The 15,259-nt window shown below is 36.4% G+C and overlaps 1 protein-coding gene across 1 annotated transcript in view; it reads right to left on the minus strand.

Annotated features, from left to right (window-relative positions):
* The window catches only part of MORC1 (MORC family CW-type zinc finger 1), a gene marked incomplete at both ends in the record, with an annotated part of 136,048 nt that overhangs the window by 76,596 nt on the left and 44,193 nt on the right, over positions 1–15,259 (minus strand). Inside the window, 5 exons of the mRNA XM_084232652.1 lie at positions 2,056–2,210; positions 4,297–4,440; positions 6,887–6,951; positions 9,108–9,181; positions 9,843–9,922. Coding sequence (XP_084088778.1) covers positions 2,056–2,210; positions 4,297–4,440; positions 6,887–6,951; positions 9,108–9,181; positions 9,843–9,922 — 518 coding nt within the window. The remainder of the gene's footprint in view (positions 1–2,055; positions 2,211–4,296; positions 4,441–6,886; positions 6,952–9,107; positions 9,182–9,842; positions 9,923–15,259) is intronic.

A 15,259-nucleotide genomic window follows, 5' to 3' on the forward strand; every position in this document is an offset into this window, starting at 1 on the left:
TAGCTTAGAGAGTTCCCTGACCCAGCAGGACACAGTAAGACTCTTTGAAGTTTGGGCTGGATGGCAATCATTGCTCTCACCTCCAGACCTAATACATAACTCTTTCTGAGGATTTAATTCTTTATTCTCAGGACAAGCAAGATGAGGGGATTACAGAAAGAAAAAAAAAAAGAGAGAGAATGGGCAAGTTACCTAACTTTCAAATGCCTGACGTTCTACTTTTGTACTATGTCATGCTAAGATTTAAAGATCAGGGAGTAGATGCTTGATTTATATACCTTGCTCAATGTGTTCTTGTTTTCTATAGCTTTAAGTGAACTCAACCAAAAAACAAGTCATTCCCATATTTAATGTGACTCTGGACATGTCTCTGAGGGGACAAAAAAAGAAACATCTGAAAAATGTATGTATAGGCTAAGCAAAATTACAAGGATGGACTCTTCAGAGTAGTGCTGCTCAAACTATACTGAGCATATACGCCACCTGAAGATCTTGCTAACATGCAGAATTTAGTCCAGTAGGTTTGGGGTGGGGCTTGAGGTTCTGCATTTCTAAGAAGCTCACAGGTGCTGCTGATGCTACTGGCCTACTAACCACATTTTGGTTTTAGATCACAATATGAAGAGCCAGCTTTGGCAGGAAATGTGCTCTCAACTTCATCCCCACTTTTTTTTTTTTCACCTGAGTTCCTGTACTCCTTCCTATTTTACTGATATGAGAAAATTTTAGACCAAACACAGTGGGTTCAAAGTAGAAAAAAATATTCTGAATTTGCAACTTCAAGTGGAGCAACAATGACATTTTAAGTTTTCTCAAGGGTAGAGAGATAATTTTTGATATGCATGAACTGCACATACTTCATGCAAATCATTGAACAAATACACAGTGGCCCATCTATTTCAATGTTTGCATAATTTAAAGGCAGTGCATTTAATTAATGCACAGCACACCATGTAATTGTTCAGGTTATCTCTGGAGAGTGAGGTGATTTGATAAGTCAAATTTTCTAGTAACTGGCTTATTTTGTTAAGTTTCCATCATATTTATTTTAGTGATTTTTTAAAATCAAGATCTTTCTGGAGTTAGCCTATATAAGACCAGCCAGATATGAAAAGCAAGGATTAACATATCTGTAATATCGGGGTCAACGATGATGATTCTATGGCAAACTATTACAGTATGTAGGAGCTACCGGGTCTACATGGGCCTGTGAGCTCCTGCACAATAGAATTTACACACAGTAGAGACTTTGAGGGTCATTAGCAAGTTTCCTACCGTTTGGAGCAAACTTTGGTCCACTTCCTCCATGGTCAAGTTGCCACTTCACACTGCTTTCGGATTGGTCTCCCCGTAACTTACAGAATTTCTACTCAAAAGCTTTATTTTTCACATAATATTCTGTGAAAGATACTGATACTGCCTCCCTTCTCATTCCTTTTATTTTTTTAAATTGAGGTAACACTGGTTTACAACATTGTATATGATACAGAAGTATAGGATCACACCCTACAGATGTTGTTACCACACCACACCCACCACCAAGATACCCACAATCCTCCACCATAGTCCAGTGTGCCCCCCACTTCCCACTCTCCCTTCTCCCATCCCCTCTGGTAGCCTCAATTCTACAGTGAAATGTTAGGGTTTGTTACTGGTTTAGCTTTATCTCACTTTGTTTTGTTATTCCCTATTCCACATAGAATAAATACTACCCTGTATCTGTCTTTTTCCTTTTGACTTTTTCACTTAGCATAACCCCCTTCAGTTCCATTCATGCTGTTGCAAATGGTAAAGAGTTTTTATCTTTTTTTTTTTTTTACAGCTAAATGAGTATTTCATTGTGCATGTATACTACATCTTCCTAATCCACTCATCTGTCTTTTGGCATTTAAGCTGTTCCCATAGCTTGGCTATTGTAAATTGTTTTTAATTCAGAAGTAATCTTTCAGGGCTTCTGTTATTGGCGCCTAAATCAGTGTAATCATTCCAACTTAAAGACATCACACAAGTTGATCCCCCTTTAGGCATCTCTTACTATGACTAGTGGATACTCACTTAGCCCGGTGTCCTTACAGTACTGGACCAAGTACTGCCCCATGACTTTTAGGAGATGACTATACTCCTGGACATTGAGAAATTCCTGCTTATTATGGGATGGTTTCATGATCTCCAATGGTATATTAACAATTCCAACCACACCTGCGCCAAGCCTGGGGGGATAAAAACATATATAATATTTGTAAAATTTAGCTAAAGAAAAAGAAAAACTAAATGTACTCTGGCCTTTTGATAGCAATTTAAAAATTATAAATTCATGTCAAAGTTTGAAAGCTATCTTATATTTTATTATATAAATGTATGATGATCTCAGGTGATTTTGGTCCCATAATACAGCTCACTTTAATACATCATTACTGAATTAATATGACTCTCCGAGCCTGTTGTCTTACATGGGGAGTCAGAATGGGTGGGAGAGGAGGCCTTTTAACATTAACACTACTAATGACACCTGTAAATAACTGACATGATCCTCTTAATGATACTGACTGGACAGTTCCCTTCTTCACCCAGACTTCTGAGGATCTCTCCTCATCTTTGCAGAGATCAGTGGGATGCTCAGTGAATTCTACTAAGGAACATAAGGGCTGGATTAACCCATAAACACATTAGTTTACTAGCCTGGTGGATAAACTCAATCTTCCCACACATTCTTTGGCATCTCATGATGTCCACAGCTGAAATATCCTGCTTATTGACATAACCTGCCTTGGGAAGATCATGCCAGAATCCATCATTTTAGGGGCCACGGCTTCTCTTGGTATGGCACACAAATCAAGCCTTCCCCTCCTATAGTCCCAGCCTAGCACTTTTTTCACCGCTTTCCTCTTCAAGCCTGCTCTATCTACACTAATCATTCTATGACTCAAAATTGGACATCATTTCCCCCAGGAAGTCTGACATAATATCCCCCAGTTTGGTCTACAAGCTTTCTGATGTTTGCCTCTAATACATATTCATTCATTCATTCACTCATTGAAGCTTACAAGTGGCCCTGTTGCAGCAATTAGGAACAGAGTAATGAACATGAGAGACAAAGTCTACCTTCTTTTGAAGGGTGACAGGCATCAGGGGGGATTTCAAATGGTGAGAAACTGAATGAAGAAAATAAAGCAGGTGCTGTAACATGTGAAGTGGAGGTTGATGCCAGGGGCTAATTTTACTAAGTCCAGGAAGACCTTCCTGGAGGGGACTTCAGATGCCTTAGTGACACGCTGCGACCTCAGTGATAAGATCTCAGCACAGAGGGGTCAAAGCATAGGGAATGGCAATTGCCAAAGCCTAAGACAGGGAAAGGCTTAGAGTGTCTGAGGAGTGGGAAACCTGCTGGTATAAGGACAACAGTGAGAGGGTGGGGGTGACACAGAATCAGGAACAGGTCAGGTCACTGGAGGGCTATGCTTACCAGTCCTAGCCTAAGGACTGGTTTCAAGCAAAAAAAAAAAAAATAATTAATGCTTTAAAAGCTCATTCTTACTGCTTTAAGACATACACATGTATGTACCTGACCCTTTCAAAGAGCAGTAGAGTTCTTCACTGCCTTATCTACAGAGCCAATACAGCGCCGGGCATATGATATAGTAATAAAGTACTTGCTGAATGAACAAGTGAATGACTGGATAATTCCTTAAGTGTGAAGAAGCAAGAAATGTGGCCCTGAGCTGATCTACTGGTCGTGGTTATCCTGTCTGACTGGACTTCTCTATGGTCCCTCTTCAGGACTCTACCTAATTCGGGAAAGCAGCAGATGGCATTTCAGACCAGGGGGAAAGCACCAGAATGTATTAATCTGGAATCCCAATTGGCTGGAAAGAGTCGAATAGTATACAATCATATGGGTAACTGGCAAGAACTTCTATATGCTAACAGGGCTGCTTAACAAGACTATCGCTTTTTCTTTTCTAAAATTTCTTTAATATGGTTTCATTATTTTAAAACTGGTAAAATATTAAAAGGTTAACCTGAATAGATGGTGCAAGGAATGGAAAATATCAAAGTGCTCAGGAAATGCATTGAAAAAATTCCCTAAACTGTGCCTTCTTTTTCCTTAGAGCAGGCATGCAGCTCCACTGATATTACAAATTAGGCAGATTAATGCCAGCACATTGATGGGAAGGTTGAAAGGAGGATCTGACACCTGCTCTCATTATGATTAATCACTCATCTAACTCCACAAACAGAATCTTATTGCAACCTCCGTCTTCCTGCCTGTGTCTCTGAAAACAAGAACATACTTACAAGGACTTCAGTTTCAACTGTGGCCCCACCTTCTCATGCATTTTGATCAAGCGGTTATTACTGTAAATGAACATGCCAGCGTGGCTTCGGTTTTCTATGTTCACTCCAAAGAACAGGGAGATTGTCCTTGCTTTTTTAAGTTCTCTGGTGATATATTTGGAAAAGTTAAAAAAAAAGTTCCCATTAAATAAAACTGCTATTAATTAAACTCCAAAAGTAATCAGCAAAGGAAGTATATATAAACTATCCAGGTAGGTTGGAACACTGAGAGGGTACACTCAGTATTTCCATATAGCTAAGTATTTTGTGTAAACATAATGACCAGTAACTGTGCCAGTCAAACAGAAGCATTCCTTGATTCAAAAACAATTAAAATTTGAAGGGCCTCCCCGGTGGCGCAGCGGTTGAGCACTGGGTTGCGAGGCTGCCCGCGGCCTCTGCGGCACCAGTTCGATCCCCGGCTGCTCCCCGGCCACCAGAGGAGGGTCCCACACGGCGCGCAGACCTCTCCTGCCGCCTGCTGCTCCCCTCAGCAGTGTACTTCGGTCCTTCTGCCTGCTCTGCTCCCTGCTCTGGCTCTGGTGAATTCTCTCACCCTCCCGCATTTCTGACTGTACCCAGTGCATGTATAAACAAAAACAAACAAACAAATAAATAAAATAAAATAAAAAAAATGCCTCTATTTTAAAAAAATAAATAAATAAAAAATAAAATTTGAAGAAGTAGAAAATGCCAGACTCTATGCTGCTATTACTATATTTTGTGTGACTTTTCTATCAAAAGTATAAAAATAAAAACCTAAACAGTAAATATGATTAAAAAATCGTAACAGATGGTTACTTGCAGTTTTAAAAAGTTGCTGGATACAAGAACCAGTAAAACTAGACCTGACTTCAAGGGCAAGATTATCCTTGTACTAATAGCCATGTGACTGTGGACAAGTCATGAGAATAATTGCTACTTGGCCATTCAGGATGCCATGAGGACTAAAAGAGACAATGTTAAATATAATCCTGGAAATGATTAGCTGCTTAGCCAATGTTATTTTCCTTACCTGAGCAAGATTGGGCCAAATATAGCTCTCCCTTGCCACACACCCTATAGTTCCCCTCATTCCACAAAACAACTTTTTCTTATCAAACTCATGATCATGTGCTTTTATAACTGGCATTATTAAACTATTTAATTATATCTATCATTAAAAGACAATGATACAGTTCCATCAGTTCTTCTCTGAGGATATAAAGAGTACATTAGACTTTCTGAGTAAGTTACTGACATGAGTTAGCATATATTGATTAAATTCATGTGCCTATAGATGAAATATATATAGATTAAATTCAAAAACATCTACTCAATCATTTAATCACAACTTTTGAGCAACAAACATCATTAACTTATAAGGGAACCAAAACAGGATGTGACAGGACATGACATAATCTGTGATATTAAATGGATACTAATGGTATAAAAATAATTTTTTGATCATTTTGCTATAAAAACAAGTTCATACCAGCTGGCATTATTATTAAAACACAAGTTGTTCATATTTCAAGCAAGCATCAGTCAACTTTTTCTTTTTGAAAAACTTTAAAAAGACATTTTCAATTAAGACTTCAATTGAGTATTTTGATGTGCAACATTTCAAATTTAAATTTTGTGGAAAGGGCCTCCCTGGTGGTACAGGAGTTAATGTCTCAGCGCTACCAAGCTATTGACAGCCACTGCAACATGAGTTCGATTCCCGGCCAGGGAGCTGACCCACATGGCATAGCAGACCTCTCTTATGTCGCTGGCTGCTCCCCTCAGCAGTGTCTTTCACTAGATCTGCCTGTTCTGCTCCCCATTATGTCTCTGGTGAATCCTCTCGTTCCACGCACCTCTGGCCTATACCCCAGTTCTTATATGAATAAATAAATAAAATAAATCTTTAAAAAAAATAAATGTTGTGGAAAACGTTAGTTAGATAGTACTTCATGGCTCACAATAAATAATGCCCCAAACTAGTAATACTTCCCTAAAAATTTGCTTCTAAAGTCATGGCAGTTTTCAAAGCCTGATCTTACACAGGAAGCAGTGATGATTTTCAGTTTAACTTGTTTTACACCTGTGTTGTAGAGCAGTCAACCTTACAAATGTAAATAATGGTAATATGATATAAGTTTGCTGTTTTTATTTTAACTACATAAAAAAGGTACATTTTCTTGAAACATTTTCTATTTTAAATTGTAAGCAGTATTATAAGAGAAAAGAAATTATAACCAGACCTCAGAGTTTAAATGGCAAAGGACATAAGGAAAATGATGTTGCCAGCTGATTCTGTGGGGAGTTCACACCATCAAGATCAATCAGACTCTGAACTAATTTATTACTCTTTATTCAGAGGTTTCAAACATGCAATATATATTTTATGAATATTTAACACTGGTTACGTTGGTTGGGGGATTTTGACCATACTGTGCATAATAAAAGATGTCAACAGCTAAGAAAGAGAAATTGTCAGTTACCACCAAATCTGCCTTCTCAGAAATCAGAAGCTGTTTGAACATATGGCAGAGGATTCTAGCAAACAGATTATCTTAGGTCTTACCTCTGCTTTTCTCTGAGAAGCTTACGTTTTGCTTCTACATCTTCCAAAGCTTTCTGTAATATATCCTAGAGAAACATGTTTAGTTGGGAGAGAACATAATGACATTAAATTAACAAAACTGGAGCATATATTTATTATCTTATTATCTAAATGTTTCACAAGGATAACAGTGATAGATCACACTGCCTGTATGATTCTATCACAGCAGATACTCAATAAATATCTGTAAATAAGTTCCATGTTCCAAATATGTAGCTAAGAAGATAAACTAAATTCTAGGCCACCATCCATTTTTTGCAAATATTCTGATATCCACTTGGCCTTTTAGAAAAAGAGGCAATGCTCCCTCCCTGTAATGATAACAATGGATTTCACGCAAACATGTGAAAGCTTGGGAAAGTCATTCACTGTACTTATACTGGTTTTTGTCTGTAAGCACAAAAAATACTGATTCACACAATCATTAAGCTTCATTCAGGAGGAAAAAAAGTAATTAAAAACCTTTGTCAGTAGCCAAAGAAAATGTCTCCTTTATGTCAAGTTTCGGATACCTCTAACTTACACTCCCTGAAATTTTCCTTTCTAATATGTCCTGATCCTTTGGCTTTCTCCCTTCGAGAGAGTCTCCATATCAGTGCTGTCTTTTTTATCTTCAATTTTAATTTGATATATTGGTTCATTCTCTACCCCATCTCTTCATTCCTAGTATGATCAACTAACCAGATCATATATATATATATATATATATATATATATATATATATGTATTATTTAAAAATAAGAAAAATTTCAAAGCATTTCCTCCACTGAATGTGTGAGATGGGAATCTTATTTGATACATATACCACTGATTAAATACTATTTTCATGGATATTTAAGCAAAAGAAAGTGGCAAAATGGCTGGTAAGTATTTCACTTCAAATTCAACCATTCAACTGCCTAGAGGAATTTAAGAGGTCAGAAGCTGAGGTCATTCTGTTTGCTCTCTACCCTGCCTTAAAGAAACTCACATGCATCACAGCAACAAAGCAAGCTGGTCATAGACTTCCTCACCCTTCCAGTCAAAGAACTCAGAGCACAGAGCAAGGACAGTGAGAGCCAATGGGCAAAGTTAAGAAGAAAGCAAGGTCCTGACCCATTAGAAAAAGTCTTTTTCTCTTGTCTCTCAAATACATAAAACTAAGGAAACAAAATATAAAAAAAATTACATGTAATCAATAATAATAAGACAGCTCTACCTTTAACTTTAAAAAAAAAAAAGGAAAGAAAAATGTAAAAAAAAAATTAGGAAAGCCATGGATAGCTCAGGGGCATTAGCCTGTGCTACTCTTTGGCTTCATTCCCTATTTATGACTGTTAGATATGAGAGTTCTTTACCAGAAGTAGTCTTGGTCTTTGAACATTTAACGGCAAATCACAGATATGATTCATATGTTAAATCTATAGAAGAGATGAAGGAACTATGTAATGAAAAATTTTTTCTCCATATACCTATTTATTCTTTCGCATACAACAAATAAATGTTGCTGAAGCATCCACCACGGTAGAAAGCTTTGTACCATATTTTTCGAAAAAGTCAGCAAACTTTTAATGCATGTACATAGCAATATTCTCTTTTTCTTAGTAGACACACATTATAATTAATAATAATAGTTCTTTATGACCTATCTTACTTATAGGCATAGAACAAGGATTACGAGGAATGTTTATGAACTATGTGGAGCTACCATAAGAAAAGAGCTTTGTAAGCTGGAAGCATTGTTATTAATATTCCTAATTATAGTACATAACTCCTAGCACTAGAAAGAAGGATTACTTATTAGTGTTCTCCTTGTGCTCCCCATTTATTTGAGTCCATAGGGAGCTGTAATTTGAAAAGATACTTTCAAGGAGACTTGATAGGCTAGTTTAGTCTGCCAGCTTTTCATTATTTTCTCCTTTTCTCATAATACTTTTCATTTTAAAGAAATGAATTGTGATGCACTTCCCCACTGTTTCAATTTCACCCCATGTTCTATTTCATCTTTGCTCTCGATCTTAGCTTTGCCCCACTTACTGAGTTTCCTCTCCATTCTCTGCACTCATCTAACTTACCTGCATTAAAATCAACTTAGTCTTCCAAGGATGTCTGTTTTTAAAAGGAAGTAATAAGAACCACCACATATAGGAAGAAACAAATGAGACCATTTGCTATTTAAGAAGACTCTTTTATATGTCATACCTTGGGAGAAGAAGATAAAGAAGTTCTGTCTGGCTGGTTTACTTTGATTTGTGTTTCTTTCAATACAAATTCAGCTAGAAGTAGGAGCAAGATAATTGTAATACAATGAGATTCTTTCAAGCAATTTAAAGTGAATATTCATTCTATGTATATAAAGACATGACCAGTGAGAATGACTTACAGATCATAATCACAATAAATCCCATATTCCCTGCATAGTTCCTAGACCTGCATTCCAGGCCTAGGTAGCTATATTGGCCATGACTATTTACAGGGCATAAATATATACACACAATATCCAGAGTAAAGAGTGAATATATGGCTAGCCAAAAACTCTCCGAATTTAGGAAATATGAATACACTTAATTCTCAGTCCTGGATCACTAGGAAAAGATGGTTTTGTCCTTGCTTTGAGAGGAGTGGATGAGAACAACAATCTTAAAGTAGATGCAAGACTAGTCTCTAAAATATTCTAAGTCAATGTCATAACCACCAAGATTTCTAACATAGATCAATCTAGTTCCAAGTGTTCTTAATGATATATAATAAATAACATCATAATTAAAGTCAGAGATGGAAGAATATGTTACGAAGCTTCTTAAAAGTAGAAAGGACATTTGTTTATTTATAGCCATTCCTATAATGCCGAGAGCTGGATATATCTCAGAATAAGTACTCAATTAATTTTCCTGAATAAATGAATAGTAATGATGTAGGCCATAGGCAATTACATACCAATCTTTACTGCTTCTTCTGCCTTTTTAACTTCATTTTTAAATGCTCCTTTGAAAGAAGATGTGACATAAAGATACTTTCTGAAAAGAAAACATAAAGTATAACATAATAGGTCAGGTTCTCAAAACACAAGAATTTTCTTTAGGTAGACTACATGCACCAGAGATACATAATCACTCAGAAAGAATCATTGAGTAAGTTCCATCTAGCTGGTAAATCAGCAAACTTTATACCTAAGAAGAAATATTTTTAATACCTGGAAATTTAGTTTTTGTGAGGAACTTCAGGAGAGAGATAAGAAAAATTTCTGCCCACCCAAATGTTCACTTATACATATAAAATAGGATAATTTTGTTAAAAAGAAAAATTTCAATGCAACTGTTCCATTATCAAAGTATCTGCTTAACATAAATAGCCCTCTTATCCAGATCATCGACACTAGATTAACTGCTTCTCCCAGTCCCCAAACAATTATCTCTAACTGAAATGCTCAGAAACAATTGCTGATAAATCATTCTAAACTACTAAAGTACATTTTTTACTTTATTCCTCAAGAAGCCTGTTTAAAAGGTTCATTACTTGAGTGAGAGCAAAGATGTTCTAGAACATTCTAGAAAAAAGGGGAAAGGGTGAATGTGGAGTGTGTGTACGTATTTAATGGAATCTATGCTAATATGTACACACACACACACACATATAAAACCTCATAGTGACACACAGGCTCAACAAGAGGAAAATATAAATGAGAAAATCTTTGTGTAAGAGTTTTTCTGAATGCAGTTGTAAGCATGTGTATTTGTTCTAGATAATTCCTGGAACCCAAAATTTTAAGTGTTGGTTTAAATTGTCACGGAAAAGAAAACCCCAGCACATTACTAGTTTGAGGAGGCTTAAGGCTCTGTACATTTCATTCTAAAACTTTTACCTCAAATCCCCACAGACACAGGAATTCACCATTCTCTCCTATCTTCAACGCTCAGGAAGTTGTCAAATTGTCTCAAGACACATAAAAAGAGGCATTTGCTCAGGCAAAGGGGAGAGCCTACACCTATATAACTAGATTAGTCTCTCCCAGGAATAGGTAAACACAACCCATGGGTCAAACTGGGCAATGGCCTGTTTTGGTGTGGCCTGGGACTTAAGAAAGATTTTTAAAATTTTAAAGGATTATTAGGAAATAAATAAAAGGAAAAATAAGTATGTCAAAGAGACTGAATGTGCTTGAATATCAGGTCCTTAACACAAATGGATTGCTGACCTCTGAAATCTATGCTAATAGCAATGACTTTTCAATGACAGCCTGATGGAGAATGGCCTTTGTATTTGTGACTTTCAAGCAGTGTAAACAGTAATGCATATTCTGCACTATACACACAGGTCACACAAAACTGAAATGTTTGTTAACTGCTATCTGTTTATAGTTTGTTTAAGACTCTCTTCCATTATCTTAACAGAAGCAATACACATATACTCAAGACAGATGACTTCAGGGTATCAGTTGGACTGCCTGAGCCCATCTGCCTCAGTTAAAAGCCTAAGTATGCCCTTCAAAGTGGTGGAGACTAACAGTGGAGGACTGGGCAAATGACCTCATTTTCTCTAATTCCATTTCCATATCTGCAAATGATGATGGTAACAATGGTATCTATAGGGTTTAATGTTCATTTTCAGATAAGGTTAAACAGTTAACCACCAAAAAGGAATATGTATAAAATGTAAGTTGAAACAATTCTGTTAGTCTCCTAGATTTTCTCCTACAATGAACATTATCGAGTTAGGACATAACCTAAGTCTTCAAGTAGAAACTTATTGATCACTGTAATTCCATTATACCAGAATTATCATTGGTTTTTATAATCAAATAATTAATTTAAAATATTCTTTTAAAATCTTTTTAGAAAATCAAAGTGAAATCAAGTACAAATTTTTGAACAGTATGGTAAGCTCTCAAAGATGATCTAATTATACTATTCAAGCATTCTTATCCACTATGTGTTCATAGTGTTGAAGAGTAAAGGTAGCACAAAAGTGCCACTTTTGCATTAGGTGCTTAATTTTAACAACAAAAAAACAAAAAGTATGCTCTCTTCCTTTTCCGCATCATTGAGATAACCTGGTCCCAGATCATCTGCCCATCCCAGATGATCTTCATACTGGTTTACAACATGAATTTTACAGTTGTTCATAGCAAACAAAGCAAGCTAACCAAGAGATACATACATGTTAGTAAACTGAGTGTAATGATTTTGCTGATTTTCTTAATGGAACTAATTTTCAGCCAAATCTCTATCCCAAATCAGTAGCTTCATTGGCCATACAATCTGTTTTTCCCCACTAGTGGACTTTTTGAGTCAGGATAATACAAGCTCTGGAGGACATGGAAAGAATCCATCAAACTCTGTTTCTCAGTCCTCGCAGCTGAAAGAACTGCAGTCCCCTCTTGGACTGGGCCTCTAATTCTTCAGGATAAAATCTTTTCTATACCCATCTCCCAAATTTTGCATTTGCTTTGTCTCTATCTACAAATCTATGCTTCTGCTTCTACCTCCGTATTGTTTCTAAAGTATTATTAGTTATTAGTCTATCTAGGTGGTGGGATGTGAGGGAGCAGGGCACATCCCTTAAGATGAAAAGACTCTCCAAAACAGTATCAGAATAGTATCAACACAGAATACCAAAAACTCAAGTCCCTGAATAACTTTAAAAGGATCATGCTGCTCCGATAAGATCATGCTGCTCCAATTTCATGTAATTTGTGCTCCTCTCATTGCTACAGGTCTCTGATAAAACAGAGTTAATGAAAAATGGGGATCACCCAAGAGGCACTTTGGCTCTGTCTCCCTCAAACAGCTTTCCAAAATGACCATTTTATGTCCTTCTTTAGTACTGATCTGCAGCAATCCAATCCCTGTATGAGTTATTTCTCTACTAAAGTTAAAGAATTCAAAGTAAAAAAAAAAAGTAATATATGTTTCTTATGATCAAGTAGTATAGCCATATACTACTTTGTAGTATATAAACAATATTTAAGACCCGAAAATTATAGACATTAAATTTTTGCATTAAATGAGACCTTAAAAATCACCTAGCTGAAATTATTCCCAAAGTAATAATCACTTATATAGTCTAGACTCTTCCAGGAACAAATCTGTCCTCATCTTGTGTGGGAGTGCCTTCCACTGCTAAAAAGCATGAACTTCATTAATCTCAGACACACTCATGAATTTGATGGTGGAAAATCTGCTCTCAGAGCCACAAGTACTGGGTATACCCAGCAAAGACAGAGCAATAGAGCTGATGTATGTCCTGAACAACACTGGGCTGTTTGTTGTTTTAATTCTTCAGAACATGCCAGTCATAGAAACACTGAGTTGAAGGTGACAGCAGCTGGGATGCTTCTTGCAACTTGACTTCTCTGAATATCCTTAGACCAAACACCAATAGAGAAAGGTAATCAGTAGGTCACTTTCTTGCAAAAATAACATAACACTCTCAGGTTGTATTAACTCTATTATCTATCTTCTACTTCTATCCAAGATACATCCTCTGAAATTTTTCACCTTGCTCCTAAATCTTCTCCTGGAGTGATCATCAGTTCCATCAAAGACCCCCTACCATACAGCTAATTTCTATGAGCTAGCAAGTCTGTCTCCCTCCTAAGGTATCCCCATCTGAATATTAGCATTCTGACATGGTGTGAGTAGCATATGGTTTACTGGTACCAACATCATCTTATTCTGCCCACTAAGCTCCACAAATATTTATAGCAACTGTCACACTATCAACTATACTAAGCTTTAGTTAATGAAAACAATTTTTTCATCTACCACTGTCAAGTCTACAATACATCTTTTTAATCAAAATGCAGGACTGTCCATGAAGTACATTATACTTAACTTTTAGACTTAACTTTTTTACATATTGTTTCTGTTCTGACTGATAAAAGATATTCCTACAAGTTCAGGGTCAACTATGATTTCAATAAGTATTCATGTTTGGTTTTTTTATTCAAAGTTACTGATAAAAGGAAGGAAAGAAATAATATGATAGCAAAAATTACTCTCTAGTCCTCTTCTGAATTTGTTAGAAAATGGGTAAAACAGATAAAGCATATGTCCACCCACATGATCAAATGACCTTTTTTTAATTTGTTATAAAAATATAGAAAAACAACTGACCCTGAAGCATAGTTATACATTCTTATAAATTCTTATAAATAATACTTAAGAGAATTTCTACAAGTTTTTTGGAGCTTGGGTAGCCAAGTGGATAGAGTACAAATCACAGAGTATTTAATACCCTTTTAATGCCTCAATATTTGTCGAATAGGGTCATTCCCAGCACTTAATGTGTTGCTACAACCATTAGAGCTATTGTGCCCTTCAGGAAAGGACTTACCGTAGTAGGGCTGAGATAACATGATGGGAATGCCACATAATTCTTTTTTTTTAATTAATTAATTTATTTATTTATACAAGCACTGGGTACAGTCGGAAGCGCGGGAGGGTGAGAGAATTCACCAGAGCTAGAGCGGGGAGCAGAACAGGCAGACTGATGAAATACACTGTTGAGGGGAAGAGCGGGCACAGCAGGAGAGGTCTGTGGGCCATGTGGAACCCTCGCTGGCGGCTGGGGATTGAACCGGTGCTGCAGAGGCTGCGGGCAGCTTTGCAGCCCAGCACTCAACTACCGCTCTACCAGGGAGGTCCACCACATAATTCTTATACACAACTTTTGCTACCAGAGAATCGATGCGGGAAATGATATGCAAGTACACAGGGTGAATGGAAAGAGAGGGAGATGAAAAAATAAATCTGTCCACACAGCAGATATCAAATATAAAATTTAATAAATTGAGAGCCATATAATGAAATCTGGGGAGGATTCAAGCCTCCTTAAATAGTTGTTAAGGAACAAAACATATATTTACAGTATACCTACTTCCTGGTAATATATACATAAGAATATCACTTGGAAAGGTGAAATAAAAAATACACTAGAATGGGAAAGTCATTAATCAATGTAAGTAATTTAGAAAGACAAAATGCAATTTATTATAATTACCTCAGAAAATAAAGACTACACTACATTTTTCTATGTGCTTAAACCACTTTTGTAACCAAACTCATTAAGAGGAATAATTTAATTTGAAAAAATCAGCTACAATGATTGCTCCAGAAGATCCCTGGTACTTCCCAGAAGAATGAGACTGATTAAAAGGAAGCATCATTTTTTTATTAGGGAATGAATAGACAGATTTATAGAGAAAATCAAGGCTTGGTGTACTTTATTTTTCCAAATATGATCTCTAAAGTAAAGCTTTTGAGAAATCCACTGGCATGCGATCAAGACACATAATAATTTAATTGATATTTAATTAATATTGGTAAGAATTAATCCATTAGTTAATTAGACTC

The sequence above is a fragment of the Talpa europaea genome (assembly GCF_964194135.1).
Source record: "Talpa europaea genome assembly, chromosome: 4".
Classification (NCBI taxonomy): Eukaryota; Metazoa; Chordata; class Mammalia; order Eulipotyphla; family Talpidae; genus Talpa; species Talpa europaea.